This window comes from Drosophila rhopaloa, unplaced genomic scaffold (assembly GCF_018152115.1).
Source record: "Drosophila rhopaloa isolate 14029-0021.01 unplaced genomic scaffold, ASM1815211v1 contig_167, whole genome shotgun sequence".
NCBI lineage: Eukaryota > Metazoa > Arthropoda > Insecta > Diptera > Drosophilidae > Drosophila > Drosophila rhopaloa.
Window position 1 is genome coordinate 1854063 of NW_025335047.1, and position 24650 is coordinate 1878712.

The window sequence follows — 24650 nt, forward strand, 5'->3', positions numbered from 1 at the left end:
CAAGGACAAGTTAATGAACGATTTTCTCTGTTGCGTGAATTTTCCTATTTGGGGGGAGGTGGGTGGTGAATTTGTTTTGGTCTCGAATCACTTCAATAATGCACACCGAAAAAAAACATCGAATTGTACACATTTTCATATCGAGATGAGTTTTAAATATTTTTACACATAATAGGTTTATTGATGCTTTTTTAAGCTTAATCTATATTATTTTAATACCTTTATTTCAAATTAGGTAAATGTTTTAAAATAATCTGTATAATCTTTAAATACTAGCAGGTCGTTTTTCTGTGTGCATGAGTCTCAGCGAAAATCTTCTTTCCTCGTTTTGTTTTGTTCATTAACAAAATTTAAATTTTGTTGTTCACTTTTCCGGTTAGTGATTTTTATTTTGCTCGGCGCCGCATTTTTTTGGCACCTCTTTGGATTTTGTGCTTATTTATTAATTGCGGTTTAATTAATTTATTTGATTTATTTTTTCTTGCCTACCCAAAACATTTTCATTCACTTTCTTGCACTTTGTTGTGAGGGACTGTGACCCATATTAAATACAAATTATTGCGTCAGCGGTTCGTCGAATTTTTCTTTTATTGTTTTTCAATTTTATTGTATCGCAGGTTTGGTAATCTTTTTGTATGTTTTGTGTCTGACCGCAGATCCAAATTCGCACTTTTCTGCCTTAAGCTTCTTTTCTTTCGCACTGTCAAGTTTTTCTTTGTCTTTCGCTTTATTTTTTTTACGCTCTCCCCGTCTTTGCCTTGTTTAAAGCGCTTTGGCTTTATTTACAATTTTTGGTTTAGCTACGCTAAATATTTGTTAAAAGATTGCCATGTTTGGTGAGCTTTGGAGTCATAGCTCATTGAAATCCTGGGGGTCTGTGAAATTGTTGTCTTAGGTCATCGACAACTTAGAAATAAGAAAATATAATTTAAATATTTGTTTTAATTCATAGTTAAAGATTTTAATTAAAGATAAAATACTGGTAGTTCTGATTATAATTTGGATTTCTTCTAATTATTAGATAATAAACCTAGTAGCTCACAATTTCGGCTTGAGACTGCCTTGCGCTGTTTTTAATGCAAAATTCGCAGCTAAGGTGTGCTTTTAATTTTCCACCCAACCTGCAACACCACCCCCCTTTCGGCCTGCCCCCTCTGTTCAAGCCCAGTTGATAAGCTCTTAAATATTTAAACTGTGTGTCAGGATGTCGGAAAGTTGCCAGATGTGTGGGCGGTTGGTGGGGCTTATTCTGTCGCATTATGACGCAAGGAATTGCCTTTGGGAATGGTTAACACACACAAAAAGAAAAAAAAGAGGGCGAAAAAGTTAATTAACAATTTGTTTGCAACGCTCCGTTGACATTAAATGTCGCGATGATGTGATTTGCTTGATATTTGCGTTCCTGAAAGCTACGAATTGATAATGGAAGTTCTCTCAAGAACGCAATTCATCCCCAATTAAAAGCTGCTATTACCGCAACATTGTTATTCATGATTCCGCGGTATTTCTACCGTTTTTCCTTCTTTGGTTGTTTTGTAGTTGTAATTTACCTGCAAAAAATTAAATATATAAATTTTTAAGAGGTGACGGGACATTTCCCAAATTTCAGATCATAATTACAGCAAGTTTTTAAAGATCTAAACACAAGCTCATTTATATTTGGATTGCTTAAATGGATATAGGTATATTTAACCTTTTATTTATGACGGTTTTTATTGATGCAACAAAATTGTACAATTAAGGTATATAAAGGAGAGTCATAAATAAGTTTTATACATATAAAGTTAAATTAATAAATTAAATAAATTAATAAGGGAAAATTAAGAAACAATATGTGCAAATTTTTTATTCGTGATTTCTTTAATTTTTCAGATCACTACATCCACTGCCAAGAAATTGTGGGAGAAATCGGATGGCAAGGGCGTTACCTCTAGCACCCCTGCTGGACCCCTGAATCCCTTGCAGATTCCTGGCATCGGTGATCCCTCTTCGGTGTGGAAGGATCACACCTGGTCCACACAGGGCGAGAATATCCTGGCCCCGCCCCCTTCGCGAGGATACGCCGCCCATGGAGGTGCCTCCGATACTTCGAACAGCGGCAATGCGGGCATACTGAGGTGAGAAATCTAACACTGGCACACCATTTATTTCATAATCGACTCAATAGAGCGTAAAATGCAGATAAGGAAATTAGTTTCCATTTTATTACAAAACATACTTGTAAATTAACAAAGGAAAAATGAATTGGGCAATAAAACACTTAAATAGCCTGCCCTGTCAAATAATAATTTAAATTGTATTTATTTTAAGAAGACAGTTCAGACTATTTAGTCAGTTTTATGACGTACACTTGATTTAGATTGCTATTTGTAAATTCATACTTTTATTTACAACTCCAACGCTGTATATAAACCAACTTATTGCAATAAACAAACTGAAACTTTTATAAGGTGTTAAAATCGCTTTTGTTATTTTAATAATTGTTTAATATTGTATATTTTTCAGTCCCCGGGATTCGACTTGCGCCAAAGTGGTGGAGTATGTTTTCAGTGGTTCGCCCACCAACAAGGAGAGCCCTCTTTCCGGATTGGAGCCGCGATTGCGCAATCTGAAGTTTGACGACAACGATAAGGTATGTTTTGAACACTACCATACATAAATATTATATTATAATGTGCAATTTTAAATTGCAGTCACGCGATGATAAGGAGAAGGCAAACTCTCCGTTCGACACAAACGGATTGAAGAAGGACGATCAGGTCACAAACACAAATGGTGTTGTCAATGGCATTGACGATGACAAGGGCTTCAAGTGAGTAGTAGACAACTTTCAATCTTCGCCCCAGACTCCAACTAATTCTCTCAGACTAGAGTCTAAACTCTGGGTTGGTTAGAGAAACTGGTTTCCTCACTCTGCCAGTTGGTTTCTTCTCGCCTCTTTCCTCTTAACCGCAGAATGTTTTCATATTATGATTACTGAAACTGAAATTTTTCCAGTTCAAGGTTGGTTCTTTCTTTTTTGCATAAACTTTTACTCTTTCGAATCCACAATGTCGAGTGTTGTTAGAAAGGAAAGAAGTGGAGTTTTTCCAGTTTTCATCATGACTGGTAAACTGCTTAGTAAATTATGTCTGGTTATGTTCAATAGACTGGTCTAGGCATTATTTGTTAGGTACCAAGGTTACAGAACCTCTGTATAGGTACTATAAATGGTATTTACAACTATAGCAAATTTTTAATTTATTGTGCCCCTAAAATGATATGTAATTATATGAAGAAATCAATGTCCTTCCTGTTTTGAATTACATGTGCGTTTTTCACACAGTTTGAACTAAATTATAGCGTTTGGGCCAAACAGTCAGCGTGGCAAATTATTGGTCAAGCTACCTATTGATTATTCATAGTAAAGTTTGTAGCATATACTCAAAGAATTGGCTTACATATTATTTATCAATGGTCTAATCTTGAATATTTCATTTTGAGAAAGACTTGACCCACAGTCTTGTATCGATTACTTGAATTTTTTCACTTAACCCACATTTTTTGTATTTCATTGCAATTGCCATATCTACGTTTTGTATGTCATAAAGTTGGCAAGTGATTGTTGTGCGTCCGCCTACAGTTTTTGTATTTCCATTTATATTATTTATTATTAATTTTTAATTGTTATTTATGGCGATGGGGAAAGCTTTTTTCTCCATGTGGCCCACCTGCGTTTTGCGCCTTTTGACTTGACGCAATGAAAATACGACGACACTTTGAGTGAGTTAAAATTGAAATTTGTGGAGGTATGTTGAAAGAGTTAAGTTTTAAATAAGTTGGGGGAGTACATAGGTAGACAAGCTTTAAAGTGGATCTTTATTGGCTTAAACAAGTTGGCAAGAAATGGGAATACATTTGGAAGGTATTGATTCAATTCAGTTTGGTATAAATTAATTATAAAATGTTAATGCAATTAATTTTCTTCACTTTTTTATATTTATTTTGGCTTCAAAATTGATAGAGGAAACAAAAAATTAAATATAATTCTAATTATTTTTCTTTATATAAAATTATTATAAAACTATTATTGTGCTATTACCATGTTTAACTACTTCTATTTAATATGTATTTCTTTATAGTTTTTTTAAACTACTACATTATTTTGAAATCAAAGGGTATTTGTCGTTCATAACGAAACAATTTCTGAGCAACTTCCTCTTATCAAGCCACCACATTTAAAAAACTTAAAAGAAACAAAATATATCAGAGACAAGTAACCAGCTTTTAGGCCTAACAAAAAGAAAAAGAAACCAGTCTGCGGTTTGTGCCTCTCTCTCTTTTATTTATCTCAGTTTCTGCTTTGCCAGCCGGCTGGTCTCTCAGTTTTTTTTTTCCGCTGACGCTGTTTTGCAATTTCATTGCCGGTTGGCCCAAACATGTTTCAATGCCAAACGTAATAACTATTATGATGTAAGTGGCAGCAACAGCAACCACAAGAAAAGCCAGAGAATCAGCTACGCGAATCACCTGCAAACAAGAGCAGCTATAAGAAATCGAGACGATCTTACCTGTTCCGGTTTTATTATTCACAGAATTGGTTAGACTCTTATTTGCTTATATATCTGACTACACAATATATTTAAATATTTCTCTTCTTTTGGGTACTTCCTTCCAAAATGGAGAACTGTTTTTCTACATAGTTCTCAAACCCCATGCATAAAAATGTAATTTTAGAGTCTAAATTGACTTATATTAAGATGGATAATGTTCTTGTAGCCACCAGATTTTTTTAACCTTAAAAATGACAGGCAATTATTTTAAATATGAATTATGAATTATTTTTTTTTTACTTTTTACATAGTTTGCTATTAGTTGAATTATTGTGAATTAAAATTCATCAGTCTAAGCTAAAACTTTTACATTATGTTTTATTTAAAATCAAATGATTATAAAGGGGGAACAATGTAAAAAAAAGCTTTCAACAATGAGAAATGAGACAGACGACAACAAATAAAAGTGATGAAATGAAATCGAAAACGTTTTGTATGTTTTGTATTTGCTTTACACTTTTCGATTAGTTTTCGTTTGATATTGCATTACAATGTGGGCTTGAGTTGCCTTTTTGATTTTGTTGTTGCCGCTGTGGCTGGAGGTTTCTTTTTTATATGGTTTTTTGTTATTGTACGTTTTGTTTGAAATTGAAGTTGCGAAAACATTGAAAAGCGAAAAGCGCTGCTAAAAATAATTCGAGGCAGGCAAAAGTGGACAGTGGAGTGACTCACCTGACTGGCTTACACACTCACTGCTTCTTCATTTGCCACCTGCCAGGTGACCCAGACTGCTGGTAACCTATTACTGCCGCCCCCCCTCCCCCTTTTAGCCCACTTTACCACTACCACTCTGACCTTTTTGGCTGGCGATGCCTCATTTTTTTTTTGGTTTGTCTGCCCCCCTCACCGCTCCCTTGGGGGCAGCACTTTCTTTTGTCTCGAAAGTGAACATTTTGGGGCAGCGAAAGAGGAGCAGCGGGGTCGATGGGATTATATAAAACATAGTGCTTGGGCTAGGTCAGACCTGACTCTCAGAACTCGGGGGCCAATGGAAAGTTGCCAATGAAAACCTGACCTCAGCCAAACTGTAGAAGTGAAGAAAAGTGGGAATGTGAAATCTTGTTTTTTTTGGGGGCTTAAGACAAAACACTATTTTCCATATTCCTATAAAAAAACCAGGTTTAATGCTTTTCGTAAATTTACAATTAATTTGAATGATTTTTTTAAGTAGTAATTAAAGATCCTATTTTTTTTATTACTAACTGTAATATATTATGCTTGGTTTGGCATCTTTATTTCTATTCAGACTAATTCAATTTCAGTTTGCTTTCCTTAATATATGTGTTTTATATATTGTATATAAAGTTAACTTAAAAACTAATTAACTGTAGCTAGCCAAAATTCTCTAGAATAGAACGAAAAGGTTCTGCCTATGCCTGGTTAAGCTCACGACTGGGAATATTTAGTGCCAGATGGTTAGTAATCACAACCAGAAGTCTAAAAAATACTGAGCTAAGCTGGATGACTAACACATGTTTCTATAGTTTGAAAAGCTTATGACGTGAAATGTTTATAAAGCAACCAAGATTGATTACCTATAAAAGTGGCTAATAATTTTTAATTAGCAAAACGTAAGCTGAACAAATTGATAATAATTAAAATCTTAATATCAGTTATAATCTACAATATGGTAACTAATAAAAGTCTTAAGAGCACTTTAAACTTCATCAAATATTAAGAAGAATTATTATTAGTAAATTAAAATCTAACTTTACAAATGGCTTCAGAGCAATTTATCCAACTATTAAAAAAATAGTTTCACCAACACTGTCTGAGATCTCTAAACTTTTGTTCTGCCGCTGAGCTTGTAGTTAGTTGCATTGTTATAAATGCGATGTGAATGACCTGACAATGAAATTATAGCTGGCAAATTATATACAGGCACACATGCAATTGCCGCTAGAAAGAAAAGACAAACAAAGTAAAGACTAAAGAGTTGTAAAAACAGTTGCAAAGTCATCGACGTGAGTCTGTGTTAGTTGCAGTGGGTTAAAAGCAATGAATGAATGGGAGCTGCCGTGCTAAGATAAATTAATTAATTTATCGGCATGACTAACGCATACACACGGTGGCAAAAATTTCAAGTTTGGTCTAAAGTTTTGCTCTACGATGTGATTTGCATTTTAAGCGCCGTTTGTTAAAATAGCTTTGATTTTATGCTGATACTGTGTTTAATTTATGGACTTGGTTCAGCTGCTCGGGTGACGTCATAAGTGACTACCAAACAAGTTTGCTGCTTAAGTCTTTTGTTTTAGTCTCGTTTTTGTCCAGTTACTGTCAAGTTGAAGCGTTGATTTTTTTATATTTTTTTTTGTCAAATGAGTTAAATAAAATTTCTGCTTAATTTCAATTAGTTATTTATAATTTTGGCAATTTTATTTAAATTTTGTTTGTCAAACAGCTTCTTTTCAATACTAGTACTAAATATTAATTAGTCCATTTTCAAGGGTTGTGTGTCTCTGATAATTGTACGGTTTATGACATGGCTAAGCTGTTGTTACAGTCAATGCTAAACTGCATGACTTTCAAACTATTTGCCAGCACATTTTACAACTGTAATGTCATATTACATGCTGTTAAGGTCCTTTGGTGCTCTCAAACTGTATACAAATTGGATGTTATTACAAAACTGTGTAATTATTTTAATGACGGCTTTTGAGTAAATAAAATTACAGTTTTTTTAATTACAATGGCATCGAAGTATTTTAAACCATATTTGAATTCTTTGCAATGAATTTAATGAATACGAATTCATTTGTTTAACACAATCTTACTTTATTTTGTATTACAGTCGCACCCCTGGTTCACGTCAACCGTCTCCCGCTGAGGAGTCCCTGCCACGCCCCCCAAATCTACTCTTCCCCCACTGCCGCCCCCCTTTAATCACATGCTCATGGACCATGGTCAGGGCATGGGCGGTGGACTGGGAGGGGTCGTCGGATCTGGCAACGGGGTTGGTGGAGGGGGCGGCGGAGGCGGGGCCGGCGGTCAGTATGCGGCCCACCAACAAATGGCTGCCCAGATGAATCAGTTGCAGCCGCCGATGATGAACGGCGTTGGTGGAGGAATGCCAATGGCAGCTCAGGTAAGATAGATTATGAAGTTTTACCTGATATATGAATGGGTTACAAATTCAAAACATATATCTAACATATATCATTTTACAGTATTTTATAGGTGGGAATAATACATCAGTAATGTTTAATACTTAATTACCTCTTTTATTTGCAGTCACCCATGTTAAATCACCAGGCAGCTGGACCCAATCATATGGAATCGCCGGGAAATCTATTGCAGCAGCAAAATTTTGATGTTCAGGTGAGTTTAGATGAGTAGTCTGTGCTCCCAAAGAATTTGCCTTCCTTTCCATGGCCTCCAGAGTGACATTTTCATTGTGGTTTCGCAACCGAAAATTTGGGTCATCCGAGTGGTGGTGTGGGAGTGGCAGTGGGAGTGGGCAAACACACCGTGTGTGTTGGAGCCACAGAAGCTGGCTAATTTTGCACATCCGCCGGATGCTGCAGTTGCGTCCCCTGGTAGCCATTTCCGCCAGCCTTGCACAATGCTCACTCCCAATGCACCACTCTCTCCATTTCTCCACTTACCACCCCCTCTGCGTCCCCCTCTGCGGTGCCCATCTCGTTGCATGCAATTTATTTCGAAACAAAACGGAAATCGGATTTATTAGCCGCAAAATTGCTTTTAAGCTGGTGCTCTTGTGTACCAGTGGCTTTCAAACCGTCATTTGGTTGCGCCTGTTCTCAGTCAATTTTCTGTGGTTACAGTGGGCTCTTGATATAACATTAACCCTTATGCAAAACTACAAAGAAACCATTGAAATTATAAAATTTCCAATTTATAAATTTATTTATAAATGAAATGAATGAAAACCAAAATAAATCTTGAAGTACATAAAGATTTGGTAATTAAATTATAATAAAATGATAAAATAATTTTAATAATAATATACAGTTGAAACGCACATTTTTTTTCTTTTCAACGAGTACACACTGTATCGCAGTCAATGTCATTTCTTTCTGTTAACTTCAGCTTTATATCCAACAAACAAACAACAGAAACGCAGGCTCTTTCCCTCCGCTTGCCAAATTGAAAATCAATATGCGTTGTTGCAGTTACCGATGCTATATCCACAGATAACCTCTCTCGATCCCAGCCCCTCCCCCCTGCGCCCCCGTGGCCTTCAACTGTTGGCCGCAAAGCAAATTGACATTTCCACACTTTAGTAGTCGTTGTTGAGGCTGCTGGGGCAATCTGCACTTCCGCTTTTTATCGCTCGCTCCACACATCCTGCAGGCATTTTTGTGTCGCTTTTGTCTTCTCTTCTGGCCGAAAAGGACGAAAAGGAGGAGGGGGTACAAGCGCAGCAGAAAACTTTATCGTAGCTCTTTGTTGGCGTGTGTGTGTGTTTTAAGTGAGCCTGAAAGTATGCTGCGCGAAATTGCATCAAAGTGACAAAGCCAATACACTAGCAGAAAAAAGTTGAAAAAAAGGAGACAAACAGCAAGAACAACAACAAGCATAAACTATAGCCTGATCGAGGCAAAGTAGCTGGAATGTCATTATGGTTGAAAAATTGAAGCTGCTTGTGGCGGCAAAAGGTGAAAGTTTAATGCGCTTCCTGTGTTTTGCGGAAAGTTTTTGCTTAAGCACACTATACTCACATTAAATTCCTATCAGGAAATTTAAATAGTTTTCTACGGTACATTTTCTATTTATTTTCTAAGTTAATTGTTGTTGGTTAGAAGATGCAAAACAACTTATATTATTATATATTGCTTTAAATCTATTGTAATAGAATGAAACAGCTAAATTACTTATAAGCAGCGAATGTATTTATTAAATAATACAAGTAATGTATAAATTATTTCTACATCAACTATTTTTTCAACCATTTTAAAACAGTTAGATTTTAGCTTACATCAAAACATCTTCTTAAAGGTCAGTTAAAAGTGAAATGTCTTTGACCATTTATCGCTCGCTTTTAAAGCCAAAAATCCATAGAGTTTATATATATGTGTAAAAATAATGATTATTATTATGTTCTCATATTCTCTCAGAAAGATAAAGCAATTTTACACACTCAGACCATAAATAAAGTCAGGAAATGAGACGGACAAAGACCAAGATGGAGGACAGATATTGGCTTCATGAAAAGGACCATGCAATATGTTGCCGATAATGGATAATGCAAGGCATGCACTCAGGCATTTCCCCCGATTCTTTCTCACTCCAGTTTCGATGGCTTTCGTGCATATTTCTTATTAAATTGGCGTTGATATTAACACCGAACAGAAGCAAAGAAAAGAATCTTGACGAATCGCATGCAAAATAGCGATGAAAACTGAATGAAAGGAATTTTTTTTTGGGTTCCAAGAATAGCTTATGGCAAGGACATACAATGAAAGCGATTTTTGACAATGGTTATGCAATAAATATGAAGACGAACGACTTGCCGCTTTTGTTTGTTATGAGATTTTGAAAGGAGAATGAACAAATTTAACATGTTGAAAAGAAATATGGAAAAATGTGATGATATGTCGGAAATATGTATAGGAGAATTATGTGGGGGCAAGTATATTGGTTTTTCTGTGGTTCAAAGTATTTTTTGTTCAAATTTTAAAATTTATTTTCTACGGGAACGTCTATAAAATGTCAGAATGTAGAAGACAAATGGATTGATTGCCACTGAAATTGTAAACAAATCATTATTTATATGCACCAACAAAAAAGTCCCCACAATTCGAAGGAAATGGTGGAAAACTTCTTTGAGAAATCTTTGAAAATTAATGCAAAGAAAGAGCCATTAATATAAATTTTAATATGACCAATATTATGTTTGCCAAATATTTAATTAGAAATTTATTTTAGCAAACACAAGCTTGTTACTCTTTTTAGTCGAAATTTTGTCCATTTCCGACCTTCTTTTTAGAAAAAAATCCAACTAATATAAACATTGTAGTTACAAATGCGGAAGAAAAGTTTTCCTTCTGTTGCGTTTACTTTACTGCCACTTTTTTTTCGTTTCGTCGAACACTTTTGGTGGCTTTCTGTCTTAGTCATGCTTCATTGGCTGCTTTTGTGTGTTAATCAGTCAGTTGGTAAGGCTTTTGTTGTCTTCAACGGGGCTTAATCGGATAATTGTTTTCGCTCGCTTTTCTCTGCCCAATTCAACTTTGATCTGAAAGTATTTTTAATTGATTTCAAAAGCGTTGGATTACATACTTTTTCTTTGGCTGCTGGTACTTAATCCACTTTTCTTGGTAAATCAGAAAGTTACGGCAAACGATGCTTTGAAGAGTATTGCTTGCTTTTTTAAACATTTTTGGAACAAACATTTTACAGAACAAAAATATAAAATTTTAAATCTTTAACTTAAACAGAACCACTTAAATCTATCAAATAATTGCAAATAATTATGCCTGTATTATGCAAATAATATTTTTATGTCTGCTTAAGTGTCTAATTTATGCATTACAGTCGGAAAATAATTTTGTATTATTTTTTTTATTCGTGGCATAGTTTTAGGTGAGTAGGCAAATAAGATTTAACATATGGCTTTTACTAATGGGAGTGGGTTAGCAACTTTCATGCCGCACAAATGCCAAATGCATTCCGCATTTAAATTTGTCGTGCATAATTTATGGTCGACGAAGTGCGAGTGAAAATTTGCATAAAAATGCATTTAAATCAATGAAATGCATCATCTGTTTTGCTCCTTGCATTTACTACCCCATTTTGTCCCTGGGTTATATTAATTCAGCAATTAATTAAGCGTTAATTGGCACAAAAAGCATATAGCTCATTACGTATGTGTGTATGCCACTTAGTAAATTAATTTCCAATTGTCCATGGGCAGTGTTTCATTTTAATGCAGGCCTGCTCACTTTTTGTTCAAAATGATTTCGTTTTGCATTTGAAGCTTAACGCGGTTTGAAGATTGGAAGTCGAATTCACTTAAAATTCAGCAATAGTATTGAAAACATTTGCATTTTAGATGGTCAAGCTATGCAAATAGTTGGTTTATTTGTTTAATTATTGAAAATATTTATAATATATTAGGATTTAGACAATAGCTTATATATTGATCTATTTATATGAGCCTAAAAGCCTATTTTAAATTCCCTGATTCGATTCTATAATTATATTTGCACCAACTTAAGTTCAGGTGTCTGAAACTTGCCAATCTTTTGGTTGTATTTTTTTATATTTGTGTAACTTTTTAGCTTTCCCTGGGCAACCTTATTCGTTTTGCTTTAGTCGGGGAAGACTTTCCAGTTGCCAAGGGCAACGATAAATGTAGCTTGTACCCCTGCCCCAATATTATGCTCCTGTTATCAGGCAAAAGCCATAATCAAGTGGTTGTTGTTTTGGGATGGAGGGGGCAACCGAAGGAGTGAAAGTGGGAGTGGGATGAAAACTGGGTGGGAAAGTGTCATCCAATGCCGTCACTTGACATTTACCGCCAATAAAGCCCAATTAGCGGTTACCCCACGCCTCGGATACTCCGTCTTCGTTGTCTTCCCTTGAAGTTTGTGTGGACACGCAAATGCTAATTAGTAAGTGGCAAATAGTTGACATCGGCTAGAGAAGGGGGCGGGGCAAGGGGCGGGTGTATGTGGGTGGTGAAAAGTGGCCGGGCGTCGCAAATTTGGTAGCCGAGACATTAATTAAGCGACGCCCTGATGCATGCTTCACAGCGTATGCGCTTATCAGCAATGTCCTTGTAGTTGGCTTCTGCTTAATAACTCGGTGCATGATATCCTTGTCAAGTTAGTATACCAACTCTAGCAGCCGGCAAAGCAATTTGGCTTTTAATCGTCCTTTATTTTCACTAAATAGTTCTGGTCAGAGACTTGGGTTCGAAAAAACAACCAGACATCCATAAATGTGATCTCCAAGAAAGTCCTTTTGTCCATTTAATATACATTTAATATACAAAACTTCATTGTTAAGGTACTTATAGATTGTATGGGTTCCATGTTTACAAATAAATTATATTTAAAAAAAAAAAAATTTAGAATTTAGAATAATTTTAAACGGAATATAATATTATTTAATATCTCACCTGCTTCAGAATAAAGCAACCATTTTATCCGATTATCTTAATGCCAAGAAACTTTCCCTTCCAATCAATCAAAATGTTTTCAGTTCGGCTTACTTATTAACACTTTTTAACTTTTAACTCCAAACTCACATGGAACTTTTCTACCTCATTGCTATCGGGATAAACTTCAAAGCTCGAGAAAGTAGTTTTTCAAAAGAAATTGTATAAGAAGAGTTTAGCGAATAATTTGCCTTTAATTAACATGCTGACATCATTAAGGAGATGGCAACAGTTTGTCAGATAGCCGAATCATTTGTCTTCACGCCCGCAGGAAATATCATCCCCAACCGCCCACCTCCCACCGCCCCCCGGGGAATGCTATTGACAGCCCCACCTTGCCTTGGCCTTGATGTTCGTTGCTTGTGTGTGTTTGTGTGCTAATTAAATAGAAAAATTAGAAAAACTACGTCGTAAATTTCAGTGCGCCGGGTACGAAGTCGTGTAATACAAAACCCAAAAGCGCACTTATCACACTCCAGGGGCGGAAAGGGAAAAGGGGCGGGGAAATCGGGGACAAGCGCTGACAAAGAGCGATGGGGAAAATGGAGAATGGTGAACCTCAAACCCCAGAACTGAGAACCCAGAACCCAGAACTCAACCCCTGGCGGGTGTGAAATCATTTGACGACATTGCTCTCTGCATGACGCAATTAATCACATTAAGTTGGCCTGGCTGTGTTTCTTACTTATTTACTCGTGGCCAATTCGCTGCTGACTGCGAACAATCGCTTGATTAGCTCATAAGTGCGGAGCTAAAGACATTGACCCCGATAGAAAACGGTATTAGCACTGGAAATTGTGCATGTAAATGTTAATTTGGTGATTACATTCAACTCGATATTGCAATAGAATTAATTAAGAAGTTGAAATGAGGTATACAAATAACTGAATATTTGATTTCAGTATTAAAGTTCTAAGAATAAGGAGGAAAGTATTTGATACTCAGATGCATTTAGCTGAGATCAAGAATATCTCCTTTTTTCTTTGGACTAATCAGTAATTGGATTTATATTAGTTTCAAATCGCTTTATAAATATTGAGGAGTTTGCCTAATGTTTATTTAACTTTTTAAATAAAATCCTTTCTATTTCACAATGTACACATATACAAAAAACTAGCATATTTTATAGAAATTCCAATGCTTATGTCAAACACATTTTTTGTGTTTATGGCATGAATAGTTTTCATAAAATATGTTTGTGGTTTTTGCATAACTGAAAAACAAATGAATTTCTCGGTCAATTTGATGTCCCAAAAAGACTTAGCTGAAAAATGTCAGAGCTTTTTGTTGATTTGTAATGAAGGCTTCTGAGAATAATACAAATTCGTATGTTTTTCTTTTTGGGTAAATAGAAATTAAGCTAATTTTGTATTGGAGTTTTGGCTTATTCCTGGAACATTTCTAGTGAAGTAACCCAACCAAAACTCACTACTCTTCCCTATTTACCCCTATATTCCCCATAATAACTTTCGACCCTTCGCCGTAGTTTGTCAACTTTTAGTTGGTTACTTCTGGGAAGGTTTACAACAACTTTTTCATTAATAGTTAACAAGCTTCATAATTAAGGAACCAGACGGAGGCTACTTCTTTTATTCTCTCCTTCCTTTTTTGGGCAACTTTTTCTTGATTTTTTTTTTCGGTTTCTCCTTCTTGCAAAATTGTGTGCTGATAAAGTTGTTTTGGACTTAGCTTCTCAGCTGCTCCACGTCCTTTTTGCGAGTCTGTCAATGACTTGTTGTTTGTTTTGTTCGCTGTCGGAGCTGTCGTGGGATTTCCCTAGCTGTTTCCTCAAAGCGTTTTCGTGTCGCACCTTTCATTTGCAGACAGTTTTCCACTTGCCTCGGCGCTGCTCATTTTCCAGGACACTTGTTTGCTTTTGGCTTTGCATTCATCTGCATTTCTTCCTGCACTTTGACAAGTTTCTTCGACTGATGAATAAACCAGCAGGCGAAGGAGTATGTAATATTTAAAGTTTCATTTTGGGCGAGCCATAAATTTAAATTGGCTCATTAGCAAAGGGTTAACCACGAATACCCCAAAAGAAGTTCCCTTAACCAAATTTGCCCAGCTTTCTTGGCTGGATTTTCCACTATTTTACGGGCCACCCTTTTCCCTTTCCATTTTGTGTGGCTCATTTGAGTTTTGTTGGTCAAAAAGCTTAATTAAACTAAAAGCATGTATAGCATTGGCACACAAAAAAAAAATAGTAGAGGAAAAGAAAACCGCATGCAGACACTTTATATGGGTATGAGGAAAATGGGAAATGGCTTTGTCTGTTAAGTGAGTGTGTGTTGAAAAGTTTTTCATTGAATTTTATGTAGACGAGAGTGGGGGAAACCAAAACACCGAAACTCACACAGTGGGCGAAGACATCGAGTTGATAAAATGTTGACAGTTTTGGGTTAGTTGTCGAAGCCTTTGAGTGGACATGTATCAGGATGGCGGAGGGGATTGTAATTGATAGAGTGTGTGGGTACTTTGAGTTATTTGGCTGGCGTTTAAAGCTATTTTGAAGTTTTTGCTTTCGATGAAAAAAAAATTGTTTTATTTTAAAATTATATAGCAGTTAACACTTTCATTAAAGAAACTTATTGAATTTTCATAGTTGTCTTTTAAACTTCGCCACTGGGACTCTATTCTTCTGGCCTTGGGATGTCCATTTGGAATGTTCCATTTATAAGCTACCATTAACCCAATTTTCCATTTTGAACCACACAATCGCAATCAAAACTAGGCAATCAGAGAATAATTGTGCCACGCTTGACAACAATCACGCCAAAACTAATTGCATACTTTTGAGGCGTGTGTTTTTCAACGTCGCCATTTTCTAAATAATTAATGCACAGCACTGTGCAATCAACAGCAATTGGAGTTGTCAAGTGACTTCAATTCGGTGGGTCGTAGATGGAAAATGTATTTTCCGCGGTAGGGATAGTGGAAATGGCGACAAACAAACTGACGACACAGCAAAGTCATAGATTTTCCCGAGACGGCCGCTCGATCAACCTGTTTTCTGGTCCCGAGTTGGTAGGTTAAGCCACATTTAACAGGGCAGGCACCTCTGCTCGCACCCACAAATCTACATCTATATATGTATATATATTCCGATTCAGTGCGCTTTAATGGTTCTGTTCAGACCTGCCTGCCTTTGTGGAAAAAAAGGGGTTTCGCTGGTGTCGCCGTGCAATTTAAATATATATCTCCTTGATATTATATTTCTCCGGGCCAACCAACCAGAGGCAAAGCCCTTCACTCCCGCACTATGAGCCTTGCATGTCACACGCAAACTTTATCTCTTTTTTATCCTTTGCTGTCTATAACTCCGTGCTCTATATTTACGCTACATTTAGTCGGAAGTTTCCCGCGTCTGTTGCTTTTTCCTGCGTTTTGCTGATAGCTGAGTTTTCCTTTGTCTGCGGTGAGGAAAGGGTATGATAGTTTCTACTCCCTTCCTGATTAATACAGAATATTTATTTGCTTGTTTCTCTTTCAATTCAACCAAATTCCTACCAGAAAAATCGTATTGTTTAAATATTTACTTTTTAAATTTAAAGGGAATAGATGTATTTTTAAATTATTACTTTAGATTACTACGTAATTATGTATAACTTTGATAGTTCTTTTTTTATTGAAAGAGCTTCACTTTATGCCTTTAAATAAAAAGGGTGCTTTTTGTTCTATTTGCTTTGCATGTGTTTCCACTCTATTAGCTTTTGTCAACCAAATTTGCCGCGTGTTCGAGCAGAAAGAAAACAAAGTCTGAAAAAAAAGGAAGTTCATTTTCATGTTAACAAAAAATTGATGTTTAATAGGTTCTTTATTGGTTTTCTTTCTTTTCTTCGACTGCCGTGCGAAAAAAGTCAAAGTTTGATGATTTTATAGCGTTAAGCTATTAACGATTGTAATCTATAGCCATTTGGAAATGTTTTTACATAACACGCCAACTTTCAGCAGACATGAATATAATTTGTCACGTGTGGAAATTGATTTTTACGATTTCGTGAATCATTGAACTTGATTTCAGGCCATAACAAGGCCTAATAATTATGCATATTTTTGCGCCCAAAGTGACTTCGCTTACCTAAGTCAATGGGTTCGACTTCCCTATCGATTTATTTTATGTTTTACGCTGCACTTTGAAATTGCGAAGCGATGCGCTCCATTGGGGCGTAAAAAGCTGGCGCAACTGCATTCGCCTTACATAATCATTTAGAGGCTACTTAAGACAATTTAATGCATTTTTTTTCTTCACTATTACGTAGTCTGTTAGTTTTTGGCATTAGTTTTATGAAAAAGCATAATTAAAAGTGCACTCGCAAAAAGGCCTGCAAGTTTGGGATGCTTTCAAGGTCTCTCGCAGAAATTAATTAAGGCCACAAATATGAATGGACTGTAATCTTTTGTGGGCTTTTGTATTTGGCAAACCAAAGTCATCATAATCATTATTCCGATCATTATCGTTGTGTTTGTGATGTTTAAGCTAAGCTTTTCAAAGAGCCGGCTAATTTACACACATTCAACTTGTAATCCCCGGCATAATCACAGAGATGAAGTGAGAAGGTTGGGTTGCTTCTGTGCATCTCATTAAGGATAAAGAGCAGGATGTCGTGGTCTCGCGAGTGTGTGTAGCTGTGGTTGCATCCTTTTCGGGACACTCTGACACAATGAGCTCATTACGACACTGAGAAAAAGAAATGATTGAAAAGTTTACATTGGAAACGGAAATTACTTACTAAAAAAGAGAAGGATTTTCCTTTTGCAACCTATTTCATGTCTCACATGATAATTGCAAATTTTATTATATTATCTGGTTTTATAACTTAACTTAAATTTTATTTTGTTGAGTTTTTCTAATAGGTTCCTTTTTTTTTTTTGCTGTGCAAGCTCTTGAACATTTGAGCAAATGGGTGGGCGTTAACCCAAAACAGGTTTACGGTCTTTTGTTTTCGATAAAATGTCATTCGCGTCACATTTCTATTGGTTTGCCGGGTGCCATGGCAGGACCTTTTGTTGCCATTTCTTTGGCCATAATGAGAGTGCGTCTCCAAAATGGCATTCTGAATGCTGCCGCCGCCCGGGTCTCTTAACTTGGCTCAAAGGAGCCGGATTGAGTGCTGCACCAGCTGTCATTTCAGCTGTCATTGTGTGACATCTTCATCAGCGTCGTCGTTTTTGCCCGCATTCGCTTAGTCTTTCACTCTTTTGATAGACGTTTGTCAATCAAAATTATGAGCTGGCTTTCCTCTTTCTAGCTCAACATTTCCACCCTAGACCATTGTTTGGGTTTCGGTTTTGTCACTTTAGTTTGGCTTCCTAATGCATCATCCTTAATTGGCATTTGGCATGGGAGTCCCACGGATGGAATAAAGGATTCTTAAAAGGATTCTAAAGGACTGTTTAAAACTGTGGTCAATGCTTAATGGGCTTTAGACTTTGTTAGATTTTTGAAATTATAATTTAAAATTACCCAAAAAGTTTTTTTTATTGGTTGTTATTATATTTTTTTATTTGTTTGAAATTCTTATTTTCCTGCTGATCCATGTCCTGTTTAGCCCTTTAAGAATACTGAGCTTGAACTTTGCCTTTCGTCTCGCCTGTCGTGCAAAATATGTATTATTCAAATATCCATGACAATGCCGTCCACAAATTATGGTTATGAACCTTTGGAGAGTTTATTAAACTCAAACTCAATTTGCGCCAACACCTCGAACGTCTGGATTTTGCCCAAAATTGTATGCAATGCCATGCTCAGCTGCTTTACGACATAATTACATTTTAATTCCAAAGACAACAAGACCAAATATGGTAAAACTAACCAAGAACAACATCAACAACACGAATGAAAATTGAAGTTTATCCGAAAGTTTGCACTCATGAGGTCTCTTCCGCTTGGCTGAGTAGAATCTGCATGAATTATAATTATGTTTTTCATTAAAATTCACCTTGATGCTGAACAAGTTTCGGCGCGATTTTCAACTTTTCGAGGAAACTTTTCACCTTGTGTGTGGCATTGTGTCGCCGTCTAGCGGCTGTGCTCTTTTGTTGTTTACATATTTGATTTACATTTTTAATGAGCTTGCGATTCCCAAAATAGAGTGGATAAAGAAAATCGTAAATATTTCGGTAAATTTAAAAATTCTTAATTAAATGTTTACAATAATAATGAAGGAGGAGAAGCGCGAAAAGCAATTGAATGTGTAGTAAAAATAGATGGGAGTTGTATCCCAGTCAGGTGAGACATTTGTTCCCCGAAGGACAAAGTTTGCCTTACAAACTACAATTTAATTTAACTTTGGATGTTCTTTGTTCTCCCACTCGACTTGTCCTGTTCTGTTGAGTGCCGTATCATTTGGAGTTCACTATAGAGAGCCAGTTTTCCCTTTTTCATTTCTTCTCCAAAGTTAGTTGCATTCCTGAACGCACAGCCAATGTCAGCTTTTCCAGTCAGTCATTTTGATGTTTTCCGTATATTTTTTTCAACTTCTTTTATTTTTTCACAACTTTATCGTAAAAAGTTTGTTCAACTGGATTGTGTTTGGATTTCTGTGAGACTTTGAAATTATAGCTATCACAACTTGATATTCCACACTATCAATGGACTTTGATACACTAAATATCTAATTAAGTCTTTTAAGTGTTTGTCAAAGAATAAGTGTTTGTCAAAGAATTTTTTATAGTTTAAGTTTTCAACCGTATTTAAGATTGTTCACGATTCAATTCCCCTCACTTTGGTTTTTATGTCCAAATTTAAACTATATGAAAATCTTTAGTTGTTTCCTCAATTTTAAAAATTAATGTTTTTCTAATATCAAATATGACTATATGGATGGAAAAAGAAAATTAAGTCTAGGAACTTAGAGCAATTTCATGAATTTCAATTGCAAGCCACTTTCCTTCGCTGACTTTATTCTGGCTGGTTGTTGTTTACTTACACGTTCATTTTATTTAATATTATGCACATGTTTCATTTATGAAATGCAAAAAATACATCTTTGTGCCAAAGATGTTCGTCGATGTCTTCTATACAGCTTTTCCAATTCTCTTTCTATTTTGTACTTGTTTAAGTTTAACTGTGAAAGTAAGATATGCACACCTAAGTTTATTAATTAATTTGAAAAATATTTGTTTTTTTTGTAAAATAAATTAGAGGTTATTATATCATGTAATAAATCCAATCAATTCCCGCGTAGAGCATCCTCAAGTCTTCAGTTTCGCTTCCTATTTGTGCCATGCATTTTTTATGAGATGCCTTGGAAAAAGTTTGTCGTGAGTTTTTCTCTATTTTCTTTGCCATGTCAGGGAGGGAAGCCCACAGTTGAAGTAGTAGTAGCAGCAGCTGGGAGCAGAAAATTATTCTAATTATGCAAGTAGTATCTGAGGCAGCTGCCTGACAAATACAAATTATAAGGCAAAAGGTTTCGTAGTTATGCAAGATGGTTCAGCATAGAACTAAAGTTAAACAGAATAATATAATAATAATGTACAAGAAAAATACAAATATGGCAATACAATGTTGATTTTGATCAAACTTAAAACTAGTATTAGAAGCTATTAAAAAAATATGGTCTACCCTTAAAACGTACCTATTCATCATTATCTACAGAATATGGCGGTCGCCATAAAAATATCCTTGTTCAGTGGCTAATTTGTGTTAATTATTGTGTTTACTCTTCCTTTTAGTACTATTACCCTCACTACTTTTCCTGGAATTTTCCGCTCCTTTTCGTATCTGCACTTTGTTAGTGAGCTACATTGTTGGATTTAATGCACTTGTCTTTGACAATGACTAACGGTTACTTTGTTATGCCTTCAGCGAAGGACCGACCCCTGCATTTCCACCAGCCCACGCCCATTACCCTGTGTATGTTTGCTTCGTGAAGCTGCAATAATGGCCCTTTAATAATTCTCAGTCATTTGGAAAATAACAGTACAAAGCCGTGACCATATCTCTGGCAGTAACCAACCTCAACCGGCCTTCATTTCCCCATCCTCTCGACCGTTTCTCCCAATCATTCACTCCCCATTCTCCAGTTTTCTGCAGCCATATCTCCCAGTTTCTGTTGCACCTCTTTGTTGGGCTTAACTTGTTGTTAGCGCCTCAGTTGTTGGCTCTTACCACTGACCCTTTGCTACCTTACCACCAGCAACAGCACCACCACCCCCTGCCCCTTTTGACTCCTCCCAATTCATGTCGAACATGAAAATTTGTGTTGCATGTCCTTTTTCGCTTTTTCTCCTTCCCTGCTACTCCCCATTCTTATTTTTCCTTTTTTTTTTTGGCCCATGTCCCTCTGGCCACATTTTAAGCTGCAGCAGCTTGTTTCCACTGTTGCATTTTATTTTACATTTTTATTTTCGCTTTCCGGCTCGTTGCTCTGTTTTTTCATGTTCCACGCCCCCGTCCTACTGTCCCTATCTACTCAGCCAATTTTGTACTTGGCTATGTGATTTAACTAAGTAGACCTATGGGTCATGGGGTTTGACTTTATTATTATGCAGCTGTTGATAGTAGAACAATAATCACATTTATACTAATTTTAATTCTTTTTTATTCTTGCAGGTGAGTTGGAATTTATTTTGAGGAATGTAATACATGTCGTAGTCTATAAATGGGGTATGTAAAATGACAATGATATTTTAATTGCGAAGTCTAGTTAAAGATTTAATGAAAACAAGAATATTAATTAAGAACTTATCACAATGAAACAAAACAATAATATTTTTCACTGAAGTACACTTTTTCCAAATGACCAACAGATGCCACAAACTATGCTACTCTTTTTACCAAGCCAATTTATGTTTCTCCTTCCACACTTTTTTCATGTTTATGGAAGACAAGGAGCTAATTAAGTTAAATAACAATCAAGCCAGGCATCCTGTTTGGGTTTGGGGACTGTAGGTGGCTGCATTTTCATGCTTGCTTGAGGCACACGAGGCGTATGCGTAATATGATTTACAGCACATCAAATGTGATTATCAGGGAGCACAATTCACTCCCCAAAGGCAGTACACTGTAGTTCCAGTTGTTGCACTCTCTCTGGCTGTCTGCCTGTGTGTGTGAGCTGCAAGTTGCCTTAATTTAATTTCCATTGTGCAGTGCGACCAGGACCAAGATGGCAGGCAGGCAGGCAGGCCTTCCCAGTCTTCGCTCCTTTTCCTGCTAAGTGAAAACATAATTAATTGAATTAAATTTTCTATTTAGCCCCAAGCCAATGTTGTTTACTCTACCACTTGACACTTGGCCCCTTTATCTGTTTACATGTATGAAATCTTTATGTATCTATCTCCCTTTATTCGTTTGTAATCTGTTGGTTTGTGACTTTTGCCACAAATTAACTACATTTTTGGTACATTTTCCATCTGACTTCACAATTGTGCAATTAAGTGCGACTGCTACGAGATACTTGAAACTTCTGCATCAGTCAAATTCTCCTGTTTATTATTTTCATGGAGTGGAAAGCAACTTGTTGCCAATGCGAAACATTTCTCAAAAGATTTCTACACTTTCTCGAGTGTAGACTTTCCCCGCTTTTTTGACGCATGCGTCAGGACTTTGGGGAAAAAAGAGCAATTATTACGAGTTTATAAGAGAGAATGCCGGTCTAAAATGACGTAATATTATTCCTTGAACAAAAAAAATACTTCAAAAATCTTACTCTGAAATACTTTGTAAAGAAAATCAAGCAAAAAGTGACAACAAATTGAAATGGCTTCAAAATAAAATCATTTTGATACTATTCTGGAAAGTTATATATCCAAAAAAAATTTTTTTGTTTTTCTTGATTCAACAGTTAAACTCTACACAGGACCCGATTTCTAAAACCTGTGTAGACTTTTCTCTTTGGCTTTTAACCGCTAGCATGCAGAGTTATTAAGAGAAATAAATCCCTTTATTGTCCGCATAGCAATAGATTTTTGTCTAAAAAAATGTGTGGCATTATCCCTAGCCTTGCCTGTCACTCAATCACATAAGTCATTCACTCATTCTAGCTTTCATTTCGTGAAAGGGTGGATAACAAAAGGACAAAAACAAAACAACAAAAAAAAGTGTCATGAATTTTGCATATTTTCCAACATTTGGTTGTTGTAATAATTTAATTTCAATAACATTTTTAAAAGCACTTCTCGCAATTTTTGTTAAATTTTTATGTACGTTAGCCTTTGAGTGCGTGTATTGGAAACATTTTTGATTCTTTCGCTTATTGTTTAATATTAATTATGAATTGATTTTTTAAGACATCTTCACATTACATCAGTTGAGTTTTTGAAATTGGTTGGTACTTAAAGGAATCCATAACAAGAAACTGCCATGAATTGTCAATTTATCGCTGTTGATAAATTGTGTACGCCATTAAAACCTATGACCAATCAGACTGTGCAAAGCAGGCTTCAGTTTAAAGTTACCTTAATATTTAAAAATTAAATTTTAAACATTAATTACTTTACAAGCCTTAATTTCCCAACTAAAATTTGATTCCATTAAAAAAACAGCTATTGCTGCCCATTAGCCTGAGGTTCACCACTCTCCACCGAAATGAACAAACAATTTTAGAACGATAGGAAAACGCCGGAGGCACAAATGTTCCTCAGTGGCCAAATAAAAATCATGATAAATCAACAGAAAACTCTGAAGATGAACAAATACAAATAAAGCCGAAACCGCAAGCAGTTAAATGATTGAAAAAAGTGAGGACTGGGAGAACAGAAGGGAGTGGAGAAAAAGGGGAAATGGCAAACAGGAAAAGCGACATTTGCTTTTGTTACTACAACATTTGGTCGAAGCCCCCAAGCGCGAACAAACAATAAGGAAGTTGAGTGAGTTAGAAAGTGGGCAAAACGAGGGTTTACAACAAATAAGGGGAAGCCAAAAACCGAAGCTGAGAGATTTTTGAAAGATATGCCCAGCGAAAAAAAAATACAGGACACCCTGCAAAAGGACCAACAAAACGCTTCGCAATTTGCGGACAAGCGAACAATTTGTAAATGTAAACAATGACAGTCAAGTGCCTGAATCAAGAGGGGAATGGAGAAAGTACAGCCGGAGAAAGCAAAATGTCGTAGGAAAAGGACTTCTGTCCGAGAACCGATAAGGAGAAAAGCAGAAGGAAGCAAGTGAAATGTGCTACGGAAAATAAAAGTTAAGAGCGAAAACGATTAAAAACGACGGAGGCTAATAAAAAAAGGAAAAACAAAGAACAAAATAATGAAAATTAAACAAAAAAGAATTAGGAATTAGAAAGAAAAAATAAATAGTAACAAGAAAGTTTTTTTTAGAAATTTAATTTAATAAAATTAAATCAAATATAAATTTAAAACATTCAATCTAAAGAAAAAAACATTAAAAACTAAAAAAGGAGAAAAGCGTAATAGATAACTTGAATAATGTCTTTACAAATATAAACTCCCTACTTCTCGAAGTCCTTGACTCATCGAATAACAAATTGTAATCGAAACGTTGCCCAGACTTGAGTTTCATTTTATATATTTTTTTTCGCCTTTCTTTTATTTCTTTTGTTTTCGACGGAAACAAAACTTCTGTGACCTTTCCACCCGCCTCTCTTCTCATTACTCCCATTTTTTTTCATTTTGATTTCTATTGGTTGAATGGATCGTTGAACGGATTGATGGAATGGGTAGGCGTGGCATATTGCCATTAAATGAAGTGTGGTCTGAACGTATTGATTTCATATTTGATTTTTATTTAATAGCGAGAAATTGAGTTTTTGGATGGATGAGCTTGAAAAAAGGAAAGCAACAAATGTTCGATTAGATGAAATAGGAAATGAAGGGGGAACCACGAAAAGCAAATAGATGAAAAGTGGATGAATTTTAAAGATTTTTAAAGCCATACAAAATTTAAGTTGGCCAAAGGAATGATAAAATTAAATAAATAAAAAAATAAGTTTCAGGCATGGTTTTCAATACTCTAACAA

The 24650-nt window shown here is 35.8% G+C and overlaps 1 protein-coding gene across 1 annotated transcript in view; it reads left to right on the plus strand.

Moving 5' to 3' along the window:
- The window catches only part of LOC108046550 (maternal protein pumilio), a 176198-nt gene that overhangs the window by 19281 nt on the left and 132267 nt on the right, over window positions 1-24650 (plus strand). The window contains 6 exon segments of the mRNA XM_044458758.1: window positions 1873-2117; window positions 2506-2632; window positions 2694-2812; window positions 7384-7456; window positions 7459-7677; window positions 7824-7910. Of these exon segments, the coding sequence (XP_044314693.1) occupies window positions 1873-2117; window positions 2506-2632; window positions 2694-2812; window positions 7384-7456; window positions 7459-7677; window positions 7824-7910 (870 nt within the window).